Source organism: Pteropus medius, unplaced genomic scaffold, assembly GCF_902729225.1.
Source record: "Pteropus medius unplaced genomic scaffold, Ma_sr-lr_union100, whole genome shotgun sequence".
NCBI classification, from domain to species: Eukaryota; Metazoa; Chordata; class Mammalia; order Chiroptera; family Pteropodidae; genus Pteropus; species Pteropus medius.
In genome coordinates, this window is record NW_024340699.1 from 16,316,053 (window position 1) to 16,337,513 (window position 21,461).

At 67.0% G+C, this 21,461-nt stretch overlaps 2 protein-coding genes across 10 annotated transcripts; one reads left to right on the forward strand and one right to left on the reverse strand.

Moving 5' to 3' along the window:
* Positions 1-493: 493 nt before the first annotated feature.
* On the forward strand, positions 494-11,907 carry MAFK (MAF bZIP transcription factor K). Of its 9 annotated transcripts, none has more exons than XM_039879409.1 (3): positions 494-682; positions 8,424-8,503; positions 9,256-11,907. In XM_039879409.1, exons 2-3 carry the CDS (start codon positions 8,468-8,470, stop codon positions 9,673-9,675), a joined length of 456 nt encoding a protein of 151 aa, XP_039735343.1. In that variant the 5' UTR covers positions 494-682; positions 8,424-8,467; the 3' UTR covers positions 9,676-11,907. The 9 variants fall into 9 exon arrangements, with proteins under 9 accessions (XP_039735343.1, XP_039735362.1, XP_039735368.1 ...); XM_039879428.1 differs by lacking the exon at positions 494-682 and adding an exon at positions 2,056-3,025; XM_039879434.1 differs by lacking the exon at positions 494-682 and adding an exon at positions 2,056-3,021.
* Positions 11,908-13,971: 2,064 nt separating this feature from the next.
* Positions 13,972-21,395, reverse strand: TMEM184A (transmembrane protein 184A). Its single transcript, XM_039879383.1, has 9 exons — positions 20,872-21,395; positions 20,064-20,282; positions 17,688-17,853; positions 17,164-17,254; positions 17,001-17,076; positions 16,819-16,910; positions 16,038-16,207; positions 15,396-15,590; positions 13,972-14,739 (listed from the first exon to the last, which is right to left on the reverse strand). The coding sequence occupies exons 2-9, from the start codon at positions 20,280-20,282 to the stop codon at positions 14,480-14,482; spliced, it is 1,269 nt and encodes a 422-aa protein (XP_039735317.1). The 5' UTR covers positions 20,872-21,395; the 3' UTR covers positions 13,972-14,479.
* Between the last annotated feature and the right edge of the window lie 66 nt (positions 21,396-21,461).

Genomic DNA, 21,461 nt, shown 5'->3' on the forward strand with positions numbered 1-21,461 from the left:
TTGTCCCAGAGCCAACACGGCGGGACGACAGTGTCTCCTGAGGCTGAGGAGATTGAGGGTAATGGGGAGGTGGGGTCCAGAGAAGAGTCGGCCTCTCCTACCACGGACGGAGCCCAAAGAGAGTGTTACGGATTCCCGGACGCCTGCACCACGTAGGGACGCGCCGGGGCCCCCAGCACGTGGGGCGCACGACGACACCTGCAGCACAGGTGCATGCTGCCGGCCCTGCGCACCCTGGGCTCGCGAGCGGCTCCCTGGGCGCTGGAGCAGCGGCGGGCCGACTCCCACGGGCTCCGCGGGCTCCGGAGGGGCAACCCCGGCCGGCTCCACGCGGGTCCGCGGGCGGGCGGGGTCCCGGGGCGGGGCGGGGCCTGCGGGGGCGGGGCCTCGGGGAGGGGCGGGGTCGCGTGGGGGGCGGGGCTCGATGGGCGGGGCGGCGGCGCGCTGTGGGCGGGGCGGGTGACGCGCCCGACGCCGATCCCGGAAGCGGTGTCAGATGCTGGGGAGCCGGGCGGGCGGGCGCGCTGGCGGCGGGCGGCGGGGGGGACTTGTTGTTCTTCGCGAAGTCGGAGCCGAAGCGCGCGGCGGAGGCGGCGGCCCAGGCGCAGCGCGAGAGTGAGCGCGAGGAGAGCGCGTGCCCGCGAGGAGCCGCCGCGCGCCCGCGCCCCCCGCGCGACACCAGGTGAGGGGCGGCCGGGCGGGGCCCGGTGGGCCGGGGGCCCCGTGCGGGGCGCGGTGGGGGCCGCCGGCCGTGGGGTCGCGGCAGCCTGGGACCCCTGGCAAAGTTGGGCGGGACCCCGAGCCCTCCACCCGGCCCCGCGCACCTGCGGTCAGGTGTGCTGCCTGAGCGCGCCGCGCGGGCGGGGTCTCGTCCCGGTCCCTAGACCAGGTCTCCTTCCTTTTCGGGGCCGGGGAGCGCGCCCCCCGCCCCGTGCCGGAGCCCGGAGACGGTGGGCATTCAGGGGAGGCTAGGGTGGGGTTGCCCGCGTGTCCCGGCTCCGCCTTCCTCCCCACCTGTCTGCCTTTAGCCCTCGGAGACCCTATCCGAGGCGGGAAGGCGGAGGTGAAAATAAATGGCCACGTGCCGGGTGCGCGTAGTCGCGCGGGCCACTCGGTTTCAGGTACCTGAGCGCTTCCGCTGCTGCGGTGTGCTGTCCGGCCGACCCCACAGCCCCTCCCACGGTGACCGTGGCAGGGTCCACACCATTCGGGGCGGGGGGAAAGGAGCGGAGGGCTCGCTGACCGAGGTCGCAATCTGAGCAGCTGACCAGTCAGGGGACCCCGGGGCGGGGGGTCTTGATGGGGAAGTTTGGGTGGGGACGGGGTCGGGGCGAACGTGTAACTTCTCCCCAACCCCAACGCCCGCGCGTCATTTTTCTCGGCTGTGAATGGGGGTCTTTTCTAACTCCAAATGCGGGGTCTTCTGAGCTTCTGCTGAGTTTAGGGCACAGGTAACGTGTCAGTCTACTTCCACACCTTCCTTGGAGCGGGGGACGGGAGGGGACGGGACGGGGCTGGCGGCGTTCCACTCCGAGGAGAAGCAAACGCCTTGCCCTGTCTCCCAAGGAGGCTCACCCCCGCAGCGAGGAGTCTCCCCAGCGCGACCCCGGTCGGCATCGTGGCCCGTGGTGGTGGTGGCAGGGGCCGCTGGGGGTGTGCGCTCGCCTGGCGGTAGCCACTCCGTGCCTGTTCACCTCCACACAGCTCTTGCAGCCCAGGCAGAAATGGATCGCCTGCCTAACAGTTCATTCAGCAGTTGACCAACACGCAGCCACCTTCTCTGGCCAGGTGCACTCCCAACACGGGGTGACAGAGTCAGCAGGTTCCCGCGGGTGGCTGGGCTGCCCAGCCTCCCCGCCCCCTTTACTGGCACTGATGAGGTTTTGCTGTTACAGCGACCACGGAGCAGGTACCTCAGCGAAATGCAGCTGTGCGCGCGTGTGCCTCCTCTGGAGCCTTAGCGCCAAGCCTGACACCTTCAGGGGGAACGGAGGTTTTAAAAAACTACTAGTCTAAACGGGTGGGAGGGGTCTGGGAAGTGGATGGAGGGCTGTGCGTGTGGGCGGGGCACACCTGCCACTTGTTGCATTGTGGGTAACTGACCAGCTTTACAAGCACTTCCCTCCCCTGGTAACCCAGAAGGAAGCTTCGAGTTGGAGCTGGGTGGAGGGGGTCTGCTCTTATACCTTAACGCAAGGCTCTCGTTATTCTGAAATAAAGCGTTTATTAGCTGGAAACAGAGCTGGGCCTCTCCCAGGAGCGCTTTGGCCTTTGTGCGTGAACACAGCTGGAGTCCAAGTTCAGAGTCGCCCGCTTGAAGGCGGTTGCTAAAATGGGAGTTGACCGAGGCTGCCCGGGGAAGTGGGCTTTTGCTGAGTGTGGGGCTTGCCGCGTCCCAGCCGGGGCTGCCACTGGCTGTGCGGTGGTGTCTGTGCCACTTGTGTGCTCTGGGCCCCGTGATAGGTGGCGGGGAGTTGTGTGCAGCTTCAGCTGCCTGGGAGAAGCCCTGCCTGTGGCCTGGCTGTTCCTGAGTCTAAAGGTTTCTGGGCTGGACTTTCTGGATTTTGGTCCGGCCCGCACGGGGAGTGGCGCCCCGCCAGCTGGAGCGCCCTGTGTGGCTGCCCCTCAGTGCATAAACAGTGACTCACCCCTGCTCTCCGTTCGCTGGGGACCGTTGCTCTGGCATTTACTTTTGCTTTTCATAAGTCACACACTCGTCATGCTTCCTCTTTCTTACAGGGTCAGGAAGTTGAAAGTGTCATCTTAAAGCTGTAGGATCTTAGGGCAGGTGGGGGTGGACACTGAGATCACACACCTGCTTTGGATGAGAGGGCCGAGTGCGGGCTTCGTCGCCGGCCCGTGGCGGTGGGGTCCGGGGTCAGGCGCGGCTGCCTGCCCGCTTCTCTGTGCTGCCTGTCTGGGCGCCCGGGCAAGGGGGTTGGAGAGACGTTGACCCCTCAGGGCCCACACATCTGTTATGCTGCACACCTTCTTCCTGCCTGGCGTGGAGGCGGGGCCAGTGTAGGTAGGGGTTACCCCTGCTGTCCATTCAAACAGGAAGGTAGGCCTTGGTGAGAAGGGTTGGGACCCGGTGTGGGGTGCAGCCCAGGATGTGTGCTCAAGAGAGGATGTCGCCCACCCTGGGTGGGGGCAGGGGGGGGCTTTCTGATGAAGCAGAGGTTGGGGGAAAGGAGGGCAGGGATGGCGGGGAGACGGGGAGGAGCCCCGCACAGATTTGGGGGCGCTCTAAGGAGCCAGAGCTGGAGACCTGGAATGCAATGGGGCCAGGGAGTGGGGATCCCTCTGCCTGCCTGTGAGGGCTGCATTTGGGGACCTAGACCAGAGTCCCGATGGGAGAAGCTGGGGGCCTGAGCTGAGCCGGTGCTTTTGGGCTGGAGCCGGGACGCTTGGGCTGAGGCCAGTGAGCCAAGGCCAGCTAGTGGATGCAGGAGGAGAGGCAGGGCCCTGGGGTGCGTCTGGGTGAATAACGTGGTGGGGTCACCACCTGAGCTGCAGATGTGGGAGGAGGGCAGGCGTGGGGTCTGCTGAGCATGTAGGCTGTCAGGTTTTCCGGGGGACCTACCTGGCTGGACATGAGGATTGGGCCAGTGAAGCCCTGGGTGGCCTGGAGTGAGCTGAGGAGAGGACAGGGCCCTGCAGGGGACCCTGGAGGGAGGGGGACCCCCAGAAATGCAAGAGGAGCAGGCCGCCTGAAGCTGGATGGTGGGAGCGAGGGGCCAGGGCACTGCTGGCTGGGGGGTGTGGCATTCAGCCTGTTATCAGCTCGGCAGCCGTCTGAGTCACCTCTGGACGCGGCCAGGATGACACAGCTTCCTCGAACTGCAAAGGCAAGGTGACCAGACGTCCTCCAAGCCCGGCAGAGTCATGTCTTGCCGGAGGGCAGCCAGCCAGGGCCAGCCTGCAAGCTGGGTGTAGGCCGGGCTGGTGGGGTGCCCAGGAGGCGCTGTGGGACGCACTCTACACGAGGGGAGCTGGAGCGGCCCATCAGCGCCTGGCGTCTGGAGTGGGCAGGGTGGTGAGAGCCCCCCGGCTCTGGGAACGGCCTTCAGTCGGTGACACGTGCTCGTTTGACAAGTGCCTACTGTGGCAGCCCCACCTTATAGTGCGGCCAGCAACTAGGAGGGGCATTTGGCTTTGGGTCACTTCAGAAGAGGTCCCTGGCCCCCTCAGAGCAGAGGTCAGGATGCAGCCGGCTGCTCTGTAGCCTGCGGTCAGGGCCCGCTCCCCTGGGACAGAGCCCCTTCCCTCCCTCGCTGGTCTTCCTCCAGCCTCTGCCCGCTCATTCCGGACCGGCATCCGGGGAATGGGGTGCTGGGATGCTCGCCGTCAGCAGGCGGGCACCTTCACACAGAACGGGAGCAATGGCGTGGGAGCCCACCCATGCTGAGCACCCGGCTCGGCTTCCCGTCTGCGTGAGGCTCAGCGTCTAGCCTTGGCGGCTAATTGTTTAATCTAGGTGAGAACTGGGGCCCTTTGGAACGGTAAAACCGCCTTTTCTGCTGTTATCTAGACCAAGGGCTGGTTGGGTAGGGGTCTGCTCCCATCAGCTACCTGGCTTTGTTGATGGAGAAAGCCTTCCCTGTGGCCTTGAACTTGGATCCAGCCCAGTGAGGGCCAGAGCACACCCGGGGATAGCCAGGGCCTTGAGCCGCCTGGACAAGCTGCGTCCAAGCAGTGGGCAAGCAGTCAGTGTCTGCTGGGAGTCAGAAAGTGAAAAGTGACCCGGAAGGGGTCTGAGATCCTGGCCTCCAGCTCACCTGCCTCCTAGAGGGCCAGCCCTGGACCATGGACCCTAGGCTCCCTGCCCTGCCTCCAGGATGCCCTGGCCGTTCCGGGCAAAGCACCCTGCCCTGTTCTTGCGGGCCGGAGGGGAGGGCAGCCAGCTCCTTCGTTCATCGCGAGCCGTGCTGTCGACGGAGTCGGCTCCTGGCCCGCTGCTGCCTCCCCTCTTCTTTTGAGGAGATGTTTCCTGTTAGCCTCACTTGGCTACACATCAGAACGATGCTTCTGCCTTTGGGTTGAAAAATCAGCCTCTTCAGTTAGAAAAATAGTTACCTAAAAGGTATTTGGAGTGACAGGTGCTGACTGCGCACCTTTCTGGGCCAGCAGCTCCGCCAGGGCGCAGGGGGCGAGTGCTGGGGGGTGCGGGGCCACTCAGCAGCAGCAGACCTGCTGTCCCAGGGTCCCGGCCTGCGTGGCCAGGGGTTTGTTCGTCAGGGGACGCGGGGCAGTGCCGGCGCGCCCTCGTGGACAGCTGCTGGAGGGCGTCGTGGTGCTGGCGGCGGGGGAAGGGGCACGGGCCACCCGGGGCCTCTCAGCCCACACATGCCAGCCCCTGTCACCCCGAGTCTCAGCAGTTACTCCCGTGTGCTCTGCGGGCCGCCGAAGTCGCCGAAGCTCAGGGGTTACCAGTGCCAGTTTAGGATGGTGGTTTTAAAGCCGGTGTGTCACAGACTCTGCCTCATGGTGCAGAGCGCTTCTCCCAGCCGCTTTCCAAGAGCAGGCCATCATTCTGCCAACGTGCATTCGACGTTCGGGCAGAGGTAACAGCTCCGTTCCACCTGCTGAGTTCACAGAAGGGGCATGAAGCCGACGCTAGGTGCAGGCCGGGACCTGCGCCCTGCCTCTGGGCCGCCACCTGCTGGCGGGGCGGGGAAGGACGGCCGCGTCTTCCAGCCATTGGAGGCTCAGCAGAACGCGCAGAAGCCGAGCTCTGGTGGGCCCGAGGCCGTGGGGTCATCTGTGAGCACAGAGCCTGGGCATTGTCTGCTCCCGCCCGGCCCTCCTCTTCTCCCCTTCGTCTCTGGTTCCCTGGAGCCCTGGGGGCCAACAGCACAGCCCCGAGTCAGGGCGCCAGCTGCTTGGCCCAGCTGAGGCAGTCCGGAGCTGGGTAGGAGCCGGGGGCCCCTTGGTTCCGGTCCCCTCTCCTTTTGGAAGGGGACTAAGACGCTCAGAAGAGGGTTTACTTAGTCATCCCCAGCGTGCCCTCCAGGTGAGCGCCGTCACCTCACGTTACTGTCCCTGAAGTGAAAGTTGACACTTGAAGACAGGCCCCAGGTCAGAGCCCATCGTGGCGCCCTGGTACAGGGAGGGGTCGTCTCCCTCGGACCCCAGCTCGAGGGAGGCTGCTCTCTTTGTGTCTGCCCGGGCTCCTCACCTGGGGTCCTAGCCCCCAGAAGCCCAGGGAGATGGGTGAGATGGGCTGAGCCCAGGGACCTTGTTCTGGTGGGTGTGGTGGGGATGGACCCTCCTGGGGCCTGCATGGCAGGGGGTCCGAGCAAGCTGGGGCCCATCCTGGGCGTGTCCTGGTTACCCGGTATCCCACCACAGATGCATGTCACGCAGGTCCCCAGAGGAGGTGTGCTGGCCCTGACCCCCGCCTGAGGCCGGGGGCCTGGCCGAGCTGGCTCTAGGGGCAGTGCCCATCTGGTGGGGTCCCTTGTCCGCCACCCAGCGCCTTCCTGTCCCTCGCTCGCCAGCAGAGCGGTCCCTGCAGGTGGGCGGGGCCTCGGTCTGTGGGAATGTGAGCCCTTGCTCTGTAAACAGCTGGTGACTCACTGCACAGCTATGCCTGGCGGCCAGGCCTCGTGCACTGACGCTGCTGCCCGGCTTGCTGGAATGGCACCCGCAGCCCCTCCTCCCTGACGTGGAAAACTTTCTCATGGCTCCTGTGGCCTCCGCTGGCTTTTCCTGGTGGCTTCTCCAGCGTGCCTTGACCCCAGCCCTGGAGCGGGGTAGGTCCCTGGGGCACTCGTTGGGTGCCCCCCAGATGCTGGGGTCAAGCCACTTGGGGAATCAGCCCTCACCCCGCGGTAGGATTGCCCCAGACATGCTGCCTGTCCATCTCGGTCGCACATTCGTAGCCTCCTGAGGGGTGCAGAGGAGTCCAGAGTCCCCCGGCGCTGGCCCCGGCCTGGCCCTGTGGCATACTGCTCTCCACCATCCACCCTCAGCACCCAGGAGAGTGGGCACGGTGCGGGGGGTGACGGGTTCTCAGGCTTGGGTGCTGAGACCCTCTGTCCACTCCGCAGCCTCTGGTGATGGGGGTGGGCCCATGGAGGCGTCAGCAGTGGGCATAGGGTCCAGGCGGTGCTACAGCAGGGTCCTGGGGCTGCGGGCGGGGGCTGGCGAGGTGGAGACCACCCACCCAGCTGAGTCTCACCCTCCGGGGGACGGAGGCTTCAGGGAGCTCAGTGCCTGGGGCGCGAGGCCCCTCCCCAGGTGCGTGTTTCTGGTGCTCTCTCTGCTCCCTTCACCTTGCCTGGTGTTTGGAACGTCGGGGTGGGCCCCGACCCCGTAGGCTGGGGACACAGCGTGCCAGCGAGTCTGGAGCCCATTCCCCTCCCATCCCCCAGCTGCTGGGCACCAGGGGTTTGTTTACTGTCCCACAACCTGCGACGTCTGCACCATGGGCCCAAAGCCATTGTTGCTGTGGGCTTCTCTGTTTCCATGACGACCATCAGAGGTTGGCTACTTCCCAAGGTCGCCATGGTAACTATCAGAGGGGAATCATGCTTGGGATGCTTTGGCTGGCTTTTTCATGAATGATTAGAATGTGTGACACAATGCAGACGCGAACACGAGAAGGACGGGCGGCGGGGACAGCTCCCGCCAGACAGTCGCTGAGCTCGCGAGGTGGCGGCTCCCCACCGCCCTGTCCAGGCCCCAGGCTGGCGTAGGGACCTCCTGCTCACCCTTTGGGCCTCAGGTCATGGCCTTGGGGCAGCGCAGGTGGAGGCGGTGATGTCACAGCTGCAGTGCCCTTGGCGGAGGTAGGCCTACGGGAGGGTGGGGCCCGGCAGCGCGGGGCTTCACCCGCCCCTCGTTGGGGTGAGCCTGGCAAGGTCAGGGGCTCCCCAAAGGGCCCTTCCCCTGGGAGAGGCAGGCTGATCGGGGCGATGGGGGCTCTCACCAGGGCAGGCGCCAGGCTGTTTTGGAGGGCCGGTGCCGTGTGCACTCTGGCCCTCAAACGTGGCCTTCTGCCTCACAGGTGCAGACGTCTGAGCTTGGGGAGCGTGTCAACAGGGAGCAACACCTGCTCCCCTGGGGTGTATCCCCCAGCGCGGGTGCTTTAGGTAGAGGCTGGGAGGGGGCACTCGGACGAGGTGGGCCAGCTGCTCCATGGGCTGATTCTGGAATGGGGCCATGGCTGGGTGTCCGCCTGGGACCCCTTGGCAGAGGCCCAGGCCCGGCCACAGTGCTCGCCCTGGGGCAGCCCGTCAGGATGGGCCGGGGCCCGCCTGCTTTTGGGCGCTGGGAGCAGGTCGCAGGGAAGAGGAACTGAGCCTTTGGAGTCTCTCTGCAGTGGGGTCCTGCTTCGGGTCACTTGCGATGGCAGCACACCCTGTCCCCAGCCTGGCAGGACCTAACCACACTCGTTTCTGTGTTCTGTGATTTTCTAGTTACGATTTCCAAGCAGTTCTGTCCGGGTGACCGTGCCCAGGTTATGACGACTAATCCCAAACCGAACAAGGCATTGAAGGTAAGCGGGCGTGGGAGTGGGCAGACCCCACCTCTGCCCCGTCCCTTCTCGGCAGCCCCTCTTCCCCTGGACGCCCCTCAGAGTGTGAGGAAGCTGTGCCCCGGGCCGCGGGCTGGGGGTTGTTGGCCGCTGGGTGTCACTGAGAGAGGCGGTGACGGAATCGGGTTGCGGCCTTGAGAGACGCCTGCGTGGAAGGTGGGTGGTGCCTGCGGCCAGGGTCGACCACTCGGCCTGGCACCCAGGTGCCCTGCAGGCACCCGTGAGTGCTGGTGGCCCGGCTCCGACTGTCCCTCAGCTTCCGAGGCTGCGGCGTGCCCTTGTCTCTGGTCTCGGGAGCAGAGCGGGGAGCTCCTTTCACCTGTGGGCTGTGCGCCTCCAAGCCCCAGTCAGTACAGCGCGTGTCCCCAGGCCCGGGTGGGCTGTCCCTCCTTCCTGTCATTCTGCTGCCTGTGTCAGTTCTGAGCAGGCACTGCGGGGTCACAGGGCGGCACAGGTGGGCTGCGGCCTCGCAGAGCTTGGCCAGCGGTAGCTGGGTAATGGCCGGCGTAGCCCACGGTCCCCCTCAGGGAATGGCCTGCGGTACTGCCACCGTGTGCATGATGGCATGTGGCCCCACGGGGACCGTCCCCACCCGCTGTGGGGGAGCGAGGGCAGGCCAGCCCGTGTGCAGAGCTCGTTCCAGCCCGGACACCGGGCCACCCCCCGGGGCGTGCCAGCTGAGTCCCCCGCCCCCACACCTGGTGTCCCTGCAGGTCAAGAAGGAGGCAGGCGAGAACGGCCCGGCGCTGGGCGACGATGACCTGGTGTCCATGTCCGTGCGGGAGCTGAACCAGCACCTGCGCGGCCTGTCCCGGGAGGAGGTCGCCCGGCTGAAGCAGCGCCGGCGCACGCTCAAGAACCGCGGCTACGCGGCCAGCTGCCGCATCAAGCGCGTCACGCAGAAGGAGGAGCTGGAGCGGCAGCGCGTGGAGCTGCAGCGGGAGGTGGAGAAGCTGGCGGCGGAGAACGCCGGCATGCGGCGGGAGCTGGACGCGCTGCGCGCCAAGTACGAGGCGCTGCAGGCCTTCGCCAGGACCGTGGCCCGCGGGCCCGTCACGCCCACCAAGGTGGCCACCACCAGCGTCATCACCATCGTCAAATCCCCCTCCGTGCCCTTCTCGGCCGCCTCCTAGGGCCCGTCCCCTGGGCTCGTCAGGGGGTCCCATGGGGACAGACGCCGTGACTCCCGGGTCAGTGCAGGGGCGGGTGCCGGGTGAGGAGTGGGGTCTCCTGAGCCCGGGCGCCGCGCGCCCTCCCCCGCGCCCGCCCCCCGCCGGCCTGTTTGCCGTCCCAGGCTGTCTGCCGTCAGGGGTGTGGGTCGCGCCGGGTGCCAGGCTGCGTGCAGGGGACGTCCTCAGAAGGGTCCTGGCCTTGCGGCCCAATGGCTATGGCGCTGTGTCCCACCCCTCCCTTGGGCAGCCCGTCAGCGCGCGTCAGGCATCTGTCCCCTTCGGCGGCTGCCAGCCAGCATGGGTGCCCCTCACCGCCCTGGCTGAGCGCGGCGCCCCAACGGGAGCCACTTGTCCCCAGCATCAGTCCACAGCACGGCGCTGCTGGCCTCGACCGGAGCCCGGCCCAGGAAGCGGGTGTGGGAAGGGCTGCTCGGGGGCGGGCACGTGGGGGGCCTGCCTGCCTTCGTGCCATGCCAGTAGCAGCGGGTGGCTCGTGTCACGGTGTCCCTTGGCTGGGGGGTCCACGTGGGGAGCTGCAAGTTGCCCATGTGTCGGGGTGACGGGAGGTGGGTCCCCGGTGTGGAGCCAGAGCACTGGGAGGCTGGGGCCCAGTGCAGGGAGTGGCAGGAGGGGGCAGGTGTGCCCTGCATGGGACAGGCCGAAGCCGGCCGTCACCCACGAGCATCAGTGGGGCTGGGCGGCACCCCGGTCCTGCTGCCGGAGGGGACGGGAGAGCCAGATGACAGGTCGGGGTTGAGGAATGTGGTTGGGGGCATGGGGGGCCTGGGCGGGAAGGCCCTGGGGACCAGCCTCGGGGGCACCTGGATGATCTGTCAGCACAGAGTGGACAGGGGACACTGCAACCTTGGTGCTCAATCATCGCTCGGAACCTCCACCTGCTTTTTGGGGTGCTTGGAGCCACTGATGACCTTGGTGGCCTTTACTTCCTCCCCTGAGAGCTGCTGCAGGGGTTTGCGCGTCCAGCTGTGGCCCGCCCCTTTCTGCCCTTTCCTGCCCCTTCCCCGAAGATGCCCAGTGAACTGCAAGCCAGGCCCACCACTGGCCCATGGCCGCTGGGCTCCGGCCCCCCACCAAGACTCCCAGCAAGCTGCAAAGGCCCCCGCCGGGCCCCGCAGCGCCGGGAGGAGCAGACAGCTCCAAGCGCTTCCTCCGGCCTGCTGCTCTGTCTCGGCAGCAGCGGGCACAGAGCGACTGGGTCTCTGGCCAGTGGCATTGCCATGCGGCGCCCTGTCCTGGGGGAAGGTGACAGTCTGGGGCTGGGTCCTCATGAGTTGAGGCCCACTGGGGAAGAGGCAGCTCTCGAGGCCATGGCCGAGGTCGGTAATCCACATTGGATGTCAGTAGGGACTGGGGGATATTTAAGAGAGAGAAGTATATATATATAAAACTATATTCACACCTCACCGTACATTTTGTACCTTTCCCTCCTGTTTGACACTGTACGTTAGAGCGGATCTGCGGCCTGGCCGGGCGGGCATGGCAGGCGGCCAGCTCGCAGCTCCACAGAGGGAGGCAGGGCGCCCACCGCCCCGACCCCCGCAGCCCCCGCTGATGGCTGGGCCCCTGGGCCTGGGGCCTAGCAGGTGCCCCACTGGTGGCTGCACTGAGCTCCCAGACTGCCCTGTCCTGAGGGACACAGGTGGGCGAGCGCTGGCCATGGGCCCCTCGGCCCCAGGCTGAGGGCGCTCCCGTGGCTGGAGGGCTGTGGTTCGTGCCGTCCCCCCACCCCCCGGGGACCGGGGCCACGGAAGATGGCGCGTCCCCCGTGCTTTCTCTCTTCCTTTCAGATCATCAGAATTTCACTGTCACGATTTAGTGTATGTTTTTATTTAAGAGAAGCGGCAAGCGTCTTCTGTAGCGTGGGCTTGTCTTCCTGTCCCCTGTGCTTCAGAGCACATCCTTCCCAGAGAAGGCAGCCCCTTGCCTTTCCTGGGTGACAGGGCCTCTGGGTGTGAGCCACACGGGTCTCCCTCGCTCCGGCCGCTCAGCAGTTTCATGTCAATATTTATTTTTGTGCTGCTTTTATCGTGGTATAAATTATTGAGAGGAGGCCGTCCGTGGTGTGCCCTTTGCCCGCCCCGTCCCCACGGCCACCACCTAATTTATTGCTGTACATCTCTGCTGTGACGCTTTTGTACCTTTGCAATAAAGAGTTTTCTGGTTTCAGATCCATCTCGCTCCGTAGTTGGTGCTCTGGGACATGGAGTGTGCTGCACCCCCTTATCCCAGCCCATCGGGCACTGCAGACCTGTGTGAGGACAGCCGGGGTGGGGGGGCAGGCACACTTTCTGGATGCGGGCATGGTTCCAGGGACCCCACGTGCCCTGACCGGGAGCCCCGGGCCATGGGGGCCTTTCCAGCTAGGAATGCCCCTGTCCCCAGGTGGGTGCCGGTTGCTGGGCCAGGCCTGTCACCTGGGGTTGTTGGCTGGGACTCTAGATGAGCTGGCAGGAGGTTGGGGTTGGCCTGGGGAGGAGAGCAGAGTGCCTGCAGGATGGCCTAAGGTAAGCGCATCCCCCCCACAAAAAAGCCGGGAGTGAGGGTCTACCCCAGCTGCCCTTCTGTGGTGAGCGGACCCCCACTGTCCCTCCCAGGGGCAGACAGGTGAGCACCTGGCCTCGGCCTCTGAAAGAGGGTCAAGCCTGCAAGTCAGTCTGGTGTCGGGGCTTCTGGAACCTGCCAGGTCTCCTGCCCCACTGTGCAGAGCTGACCAGGACAGCGAATTGTCATAAATGGCTGCAGTGTGGCCACACGAGTGACTTCCTGCGTGACCCGACCAGTCCCTTCCTCTCTAAGCCTCGAGCTCCCTCCTGATATGATAACTGCTCGGCACAGTGGCCCCGGGACCAGAGCTGCTGACAAGCCTGTGGGCGTGAGCTGGAGGGGCACAGACCCAGCCTGCGCTGGGCTTCTGGGGAGTTGTTCCTGGACACCCTGCCCCAGGCCGCCTGCCTGTTCTCTGGGTGGGATGCTGGGGCCACTTCACGGATGAGAACGCCAAGGCCGGGACCAGCCACCCCTGCCTGCCTTGGCTACCTCTGGCCACGTGGCATCTTGGGGAGGCGAGGCCAGCAAGGCGCAGACAGCAGCCCCGCTCTGCCCGGGGCCTCTTGCCGCCTGCACGTAGCCAGAGCTCTGGGCCCCATGTCTCATCCTCATGGCTGTGCTCTGTGCTGTCCTGGGGGCCAGGACCAGGGGAACTGGCCTTCGTGGAGTTGGCCCACCTCTTGCCATCTGTGAACTTGGGCAAGTGGCTCCGCCGGGGCCACCTTCCTCGGCTGCCGTGAGGATCAGGTGTGCCCTGACCCGGTCCCTGGCACACAGGGGCTCGGGAGAAGCTGGCCTGCTTCCCCACCCAAAGCACGGAGCCCAGCAGGCTGTCTGCCCCATCACGGGCCTGGCCCGAGGGCATCTGACAGCCAGGAGCCCACACGTGGCTCTCCAGCCCTCTGTGTACACAGCTTTGGCCCCACCAGACTCCCTCTGTGGGTAAGGGGCTGTGGGCAGCACCCCGCCCACGGCAGGGCCGGGCATCGTGCCTCCAGCTGCAGCCTCCAGAAAGCCTCCCTCTTGGGCCGCAGGTCCTGGGGAAGCGCTGTGCCCTCCCCAACCTGCGGACTGCGATGCGGGTGGCCTGGGAGCTGCGTAGGCGCCGATGGGGGCGCGGGGAGTGCCCGCTGCAGGGGAGCACGATAAGGCGGGTGGGGGACTCTCCAGCGGGCACCAGGGGAGGCTAGGCCCGTCTTATCACGCAGCCAGCTGTGCCCTGTGAGAGGCCGCTGGCCCTGAGTCCCATGTTCCCAACCCAGGGAGCAAGGAGGCAAGAGGGACCCGAGGTCCGGCCCTGCTGAATCCCTCTGAGACCCTTGGTGCTTTCCCAGGCTCAGCCACAGGTGCACCGGGAGGTGCCCCGGCCCTCCCCCCACCACCCCAACCTGGCTGCTTCTCTGCCCCCTCTCCTGTTATCACAGCTTCCGGAGGCCGGGCCTGTGTCCCAGGCTCGGCCCTCTCAGCTCTCGGGCACCCACCTGGAGCACGCAGGGACAGAGAACAGGGAGGCGGGCTCCAGGTGCCAGCCCCTCCCCACCCCTGGGCTTTGCACAGGTGGCCTCGCGACCCTCTGCGGGCAGGTCCAACGTGAGGCCCGTTCTGAGGAAACACCCAGCCTCAGCACAGCCACCTCCTGACGGTCCAGCCATCAGGGGCCGACCCCGCCGGAACAGAGGCCAGGAGAGCCGCTGGAAACCCAGGCGTTTATGTGTAAACAAGTGGGGTGGCTGGGAGCCTACTTGTCTGGGGGCCCCGGGCACCCCCAGGCCCACATTAGGCACATCCTGCCCAGGCGAGGGGCCAGCCCCATAACTGGACAGTGTGTGGAGCAGTGCTGGCCCCTCTCCCAGGAGCCCACGGGGGCCACAGCAAGGCCCAGCTGAGCCGCCCCGCCCCCTGCGCGACCGCGGCTCGAGCGCTGTCTGCTGGCCAAGCTCCCCGGCCAAGCTCCCCGGCCACCCTTTCCCACCGTGGCCCAGCCTGGGATCTGTCTATCAGGAAGGCCACGCTGTCCCTGCCGTGTCGGTGGCCATGTGTGAGCTAACAAGCTGCAGTACCCTCTCCCGGGGCGGGCAGGGTGGGGGAGTGGGCTCCACGGCCTGGCAGGAGGTCTCCCTGGAGAGGCTTGACCTTTGGCAAGTGGGCGGTGGGCAAGGGGCCCTGTCCTTCCGCGGAGGCCGGGACCACCCAGTCCCTATAGCTCCTCCGAGGGGATCAGCACCCTCTTCTCCACGCTGCGGCTCTTCCTGCCTCCGCCAGACTGTCCGGCCACGCTGGGGTGGGTGCCAGGTGAGGGGAGCCTGCCCAGGCCGGGCCCCGATGCCTCCTGCGTGGCCTGCTGCGCGTAGTGCTGGTACGTGGGCGAGAAGTTATGGATGGCGTCCTGCACGATGTCCCGCGGGCTCACAGTCTCCTTGAGGCCACTGGAGATGCTCTGCAAAGGTGCCCCTGGGCCTGGGGCGGCAGCGCGTGCGTGGGTGGGGGCTGGGGGCTCCCTGGGCTCGTCTGCTTCCCGCGGACCCGTAGCCCGGGTGGCCTGGCTTGTTCCTGCCGTCCTTGGGCTGCCCAGGACTGGGCTCTTGCATCTCTAGGTCCTGGCCTCGGCCAGCAGAGAGAGACTCCCAAGACCCCCAAATGCCAGCCCTGCTCCTCCGTCTACAGCTGTCCGAGCCCATACCGGGACCGCAGGAGAGAACACTGTAGCTGGCCCCCACCTTCCCTCCAGGCTACCGGGCACAGCCACAGGCCATGCCTACCCAAACAGGCTAGTCACTCAGGACGCCAGGACCGGCCAGCCCTTGCCCCTCCAGCCCCGGCGGCACCCACCCTCATCACCGCAGGGGCCTGGGGCCCAGCCGCCGGTCCCCTGCTCAGACCGCGGGCTTCTGCTGCCAGCCTGCCCGGTCTCTCCCCTGAGCCAGGTGCAGGCCGCGTGCCTGTCTAGGGTCTCGGGCCTCCCTATCTCTCAGGCGGGCATCCCCTGGGCTATGTGGGGAACATAGTGCCCAGGGGGCCCAGGGGAAGGCAGGGCTGGGCACACCCACCCCACACCATAACTATGCCGGCCCGGGAGCTGCACACAGTCCAGCCCACTGGCAGGGCCCATGTACCTGGCGAGTTGTCCTTCTCCGCATACACCTGGCAGGTGAAGGCATAGCGCAGGGCGATGGAGGCAAACAGCATCTCGATGCAGATAATGAAGTTCTGGTAGCCGGCGGCCAGCGTGCCGGCCCCCACCCTGCTCCCATCTGTGGTCTGGACCTCGGGGATGACCCCGCACCTCTCCAGAATGGCCAGCAGCATCCCTGTGAGTGGTGAAGGCCACTTAGGTACCCGCCCCGAACAGGAGGCCGAACTGGCACTGACTCTAGCCAAGAATCCCACCAATGCTGGCTTTGGGGTCTTGGTGGGGGTCCGAGGAGAGGATGAGGCTCAGGCCCCGCAAAGGCTCCTGGGCTGGCCCTGGGGCGTCCACCACAGAGGGGGAGAGCAAGGTTTGCAGGGGCCCGAGAAGCTGGGGTCTCGGCACAGTGGACCTCCAGGGGCTCCCCAAGGGTCTCCCTGACTTCCCCAACCGCAGACGTGGGTCTGCTGCGTTGTCCGACTCTGCCAAGTGCAGGGACGGGTCCCCTCCACCGCCGGCATGTCTGCACCAGAGCTGTCCATCCTCCCGCTAAGAGGGCTGTGCCACTGACCTACGCTACGCTGGGCCCGAGGGCACTGGGGGTGGAACCCTCAGCCGCCCCACCCACCCTGCCAGAAAGACAGGAAGATGACGGCCTTGATGGTGAGGAACTTGAGGACCGGCTCGAAGGGCTGCAGGAGCTCCCTGGTGGCGAAGTAGAAAAGGAACAGGGCGTAGAGAGCCAGGCTGACGGACATGTTGTAGATGAGAGTGACGTAGAAGTAGCCGCTGTGGACGCTGGGGCCAGAGCAGGTGCCAGGGGTCAGAGTGGGACCCGCGACCTCTGCGCCCTCCCCACCCGTGACCCAGACCCGCAGCTGTCGTCTGGGGGGCACGTGGCACCTAAGGGGAGTAGCCAGGAGCCGGGGGCAGTCGGCAGGGGTCCTTGCAGGGCGTCCTGACGGAGGCAAGATGCGGCCTCCTCCTGCCCCCTCCCCGTCCACCTGGGGACAGCCTGAAGGAACGGCCCCCTGCGTTGTGGACACAGCACATGTGTGAGCATGCGTGTGAGCGTGTGTGAGTGTGTGCACGCGGGCACTGTGTGCACGAGCACGTGTGAGCACGTGCGTGAGAGCAGGCATGTGTACATGTGAGTACTGTGTGTGCATGAGCGTGTGTGAGCACACGTGTGAGCATGTGTGAGATGTGGGCCTTGGGCCACTGCCCTGAAGTCCAGCCTTCACTGTCCCCCAGGCAGGCCGCTGCGGAGCGGGGCGGCCTCGCAGCCCGGGCCCACACCTCGGGGTGGGTTTGCCACGGCCTCGCCGAGAGGGGAGGCCGTCCTCACGTGCAGAGCCCCGCCTGCCTCCCAGCAGCCCGGCCGGGCCCGCCCTCCCTGCCAGCCTTACTTGAAGTCCCCATCGTGGTATTTGCCGACCGCCTGCAGCACGATGGTGACTAAGGCCATGACAGGCTTCACAACGCAGAACTGCAGCGTGGCCTGGAGTGGGGGAGCGGAGTGAGGGGTGCGGCTGCGCGGGCAGCACGTGGGCAGCGAGGGGCGGCTGGGGAGGCCGGGCAGCCCGCTCACCTGCTTGCAGAAGCGCAGGAACCCCACGGAGTAGGCCACGCCCCGGAGGCAGCAGGTGCCGTAGAGGCAGCTGGACCTGTGCGTACAAGTCCCCCGGTAAGCCCCTGGAGGACACGGCCCTGGCCACCCGCTGCCGGGGCGTGGGGGGGGGCGGGGTGCTCACTGGACGGGCTTTCCCCGGATCTCGGCCATGATCGTGCTCTCGCCCCCCAGGTACTGGAAGCAGAGGCTCAGGAAGCTGTAAATGACAAAGGCTGCGGGCCCAGGGCGGGCGCGGTGGCAGTGAGCCCGGGCGCCCGCGCAGGCACCAAGCCGGCACCACGCCTCCCAGCCCCACACTGGACCCCCACACAACTCCTCGGTGTCCTTGGAGGACAGGCTGAGGGGCAGGTCACACGGCAGGACCCTCCCCTCCTGGGGGCTCCCAGCCTGGCCCTAGGACCACAGGCCACCCCGGCGTCCCCAGCAGTCCCTGCGGCTCTTACGCCCCCGCCCTGTCTAGGGCCCCACATCCCGCCCCGGCTCCAGGCAGGCCTGGCTGTAGCCTCAACGCCCCCCTTGGGAGTCCGGGAGTTCTGTGTCCCACGTCCACGAGCTCCCCTGGGCACCAGTGACCCCACGGCCCCTCACTCGGCCCAGCCGCCGGCCTCCTGGGCCCTCGCGGCTGCACTCGGAGCCGCGGCTCACCTTCATAGCAGTCTCGCATCGAATCCAGGTAGATGTAGTGCTGGCGGGCCCCCAGGAGGAGGAGGCTGAGCCAGGAGCTGAAGGCGTAGACGGGCACGATGAAGAGCAGGCGGATGATGTAGCGCTGCTCGTTGGGGACGGTGTAGAAGCGCAGGTGCAGGTAGATCTGGGAGGGCGGAGCGAGGCCGGGCTTGGGGACCTTGGGGTGACGTGGGGCCACCCGCCACCCCCGCTGCTGGCCACCGTGAGCGGACACTCATTTGCCCGTGGCTCGTGCATTTGGTCACCCAGCCCAGGAGACTCCCAAGGGGCCGGTCATTCCGGAAGGCAGGCTGGCATTTCCACGGGGACGGGAAAAGGGCTGGGACCCTCTGACCCCTGTGGAGGATTTGCTCATGGCGATGCACTGTGACCGCCACACGTGGTGGCGGCCGGCTGGTCACGTGCTGCAGCCGCCCACGGGCACATGGCGGGGAAGAGGGCACGTGCTCCGACAGAACGTGACGTGGAAACGTCAGGACGAGCCGAGGAGGGCGCCAAGCCTGCAGGCGACGCACGGTCGGGCGCGAGCAGAGAGCCCTGTCCCAGGCCCGGACGGCGGGAAGTGGGCGTGAGAGCTCCCCGCAAGCCTCGCAGGGTCCTCCGCATCATCCACGAGAACGCGGAGACCCTGAGTGTCTTTACGGGGAGGAGGCACCGGGAAGCCGGATGCACAAGTGGCTGGCCGTGGTCTCACAGCACCCCCGGAAGGCCTCCTGGAGGAGGTGGCATGCGTGGAGGAGGAGAGGGTGGCGAAGGGCAGGCTGGGCAGAGGGAGTGGCGTGTGCGGAGCCGTGCGTGCCCGGCTTCCTAGGGCTCAGCACGGGGAGAGGCGGCACAGGGACAGGCCCCTTATCAGCCGCTCCCTCCCCAGCTGGAGCAGTGGGCAGGGCACGACCAGCCCCGGGAGACCTGGACTCTGCTCCCGGTGCCAGCGCTGCCTGGCAGGGTGGCCCTTGGCGAGCCACTGTCGTCTTCAGCCTACTTCCTGTCTTTAAAGCGAGAGGCTGCGTTCCTTTCTGTCCTGTTGGGCTCGGATGGGCAGAGGGGCTGGCAGTGGAGCGGGCAGCGGGGCCCGGGATCTGCAGCCCGCCGGGTCTCCGTCAGCCCTGTCTGGGGAGTAGGGCCCCGGGAAGCTCAGGCATCACTCACTGGTCCCCAAGTTACAGGAGGTCCAGGCTAGACAGAGGGAAGCCAAGGCCCAGACTGCGGTTGCTGGGCGCCTGTCCCCTGCTTCTCTTTGTCCTAGAGATCACGGCCTACCCCAGACCTGACCATTCTGCCACCGGGCAGGAAGGCGTGGTTCCCGCCAAATGCAAGCGTGTCACCCACCTGTCGAGGTGCCGAGGGCAGCTAGGCGAGACTCGGCACCAGCACTGCCTCTTGCAGGCAGTCCTCCCTGACGGCCCCCACGTGGAGGGACCATCTCCCCAGCCCCTCCCAGCTGCACCTCAGTCCCCGTGGCCCACGCTTAACATTTGTCATGTGTACTGTGTGCCTGGTTATTCGAGGCCAGACAGATGACTCACTGAGACGGCCACCTGCTTCCCTGCCTGCCGGTCTCCTGACGGCCCCTGCCCCCGGGCTCACCCACCAATCCGGTCCCTACGCCAGTGCCAGCCACACTGTCCTGACGGTGTCCTCGCGGCCGCCTGTCACCAGGCTGAAGACCACACCCCGCATTGATGTTCGAGGCCGCCACATGTCCCGAGTGCCTCCAGCCCAGGCGGCCCTCTCCGGCCCGCCAGGGGCTCCTGCTCCCAGCTCCCGGCCTCTCGGGCCAGGTCTGCCCTTCCAGCCCTTTCCGCAAGCCCGAGAACTCTTAGGGCCTCAGCGTCCTAAGACCGTCCCGCCACCGGGCCTGGCGCTGCTCCTTCTAGGGGCTGTCCTGTCCCCCCAAGCCAGGCACGTAGCCTCTGTCCCCTGCATCCCTCCCCAGAAGCCACCCTCTGACCCCGTTCTTGGCTCCCCCGAGTGGAGTCGCGGCCTCACCGGCCTTCCCGGGGTGCCGTGTGCCTCAGTCCTCTGGTCTGTGAAAGGGGACACCACCGACCTCAGTGGACAGGCTGACGAAACGCTCTCAGTGAAGGCCCTCTGCCCTCTGCCTGGCAGAGCCCACCATCCTCAGGCCCAGCTCCTGAGGAGCCGGCCCCTCTGCCCCACCGAGCCTGCCGAGCCGCCTCTGAGTGGCCCTGGCCACTGCTCCATGTAGCCGGGCCTCTGACATCAATGCCAAGGCCAGCGTTTCAGACCCCACGGTCCTGGCGGGGCCAGGCCGAGCCGAGGCCATGGCCCCCTAAGGCGGTGTCATCAGGAGGTGCAGAGGAGAGGGCTTACCTGGTGGCAGGTGAGCAGCAGGGCGGTCCACACGAAGACGCCCGAGACGCCGCGGGCCAGCGCCGTGGTGAGGAAGAGCGTGGAGGCCCCCTGGGAGCTGTTCCCCGCGTGGTCCGTCTGCAGCCCGGCGGGCATGGCCGGAGTGGCGCTGGGCTGCGGCCAGGCCGCCGACACCAGCGGGGCGCCGGCCGTCCCCGGGAGCCCCACGGCATTAGTCATCTGCAGAGGCGGGGAGGGCGTGGGGTGGGGAGAGGGCAAAGGTGCCCGGAGGCTGGACGCAGCCCAGGGCCCGGCGGAGGGAGGGCCCCTCCCGGCGGGAACGCCCGGAGCCGCCGGCACTGGCCCCTGTCCCTTCCACAGGAGTCGGCGTCTGGCCATCCTGCCCACTTTCCCTGAGTCCCGGTGGCCCTGGGCGCCCTCCTGCACAGGGACCCCGCTCCTTCCCGGGGTACAGCCACCTGGGCACAGACGCTAGCCACCTGACTACGGCCTGGGGCGGCGACCCCCATCTCTGGCGCCACGGGCTTGTGGAGAGCCCGCTTTCTAGGGACCAAAGACATCTGGGAAACTGAGGGAGCCCAGTTGCCCGGCTTGCCTAGGCCTGTAGCCGCGGGTGCCAGGGGGGCGAAGCAGCCCGGCTCCCACTGGCCCCCAGAGACCAGCCGGGCCAGCTGGGTGCTCGGCTTGGCCACCTGCTGGGCTCACATCCACACGCCAAGCTGCTGGGGCCCAGGCATCTCCCTCCGGTTTGCCGACAGCCCGTCCGGCCTCCCCTGCCTCCGGCCTCGGTCACAGGGCCTGGGCCTACCTTGCAGGCAGGAAGCTCTCGGCCCAGCCCCGGGAGGCCTGGTCTCTAGGGAAGCCTGGCTGGTCATTCCTGTGGCCATGTGGTCTCCAGTGGCTGCCCCACGGGGGGTGGGGCTCTGCTCGGAGGCCGTTCCAGGCCTGGGGCCACTGGTCTCACCTCTGGTGGCCCACCTGAGCTCCCGGCTGCAGGGAGGGGCTGAGGAGAGGGGAGGGGCAGAGGGCTGTCCCCTCCCACTGGGGACACTCTATCCCTCAGGCGTCTGCTCAGCGGCAGCTGGCTCTCAGAAGGCTGCTGGCCGCCAGGTGCCCTCACCTGCCTGTGCCAGCTGCCACCTGGGACAGGTGGGGGCTCTGTGGGGGGACAAGCTGGGCTGGAGGCTTCTCAGTGCAGGCCCCAGTGGGGCGCGGGGCGCGTTGGGAGTGACCGCACCATGGACGCGGTTGTCATAGGGGGTGAAAGTTCCAGAGGACGTAGGCGGCAGCCACACCCATCCAGGGCGCTAGGCATCGGGAGTGGGTTAAGGGCGTTATGAGACTTCGTCCCAGTTTAAAAAGTCTGGTTCCCGAGAGGTGCAGCGCAAACAGTTTTGG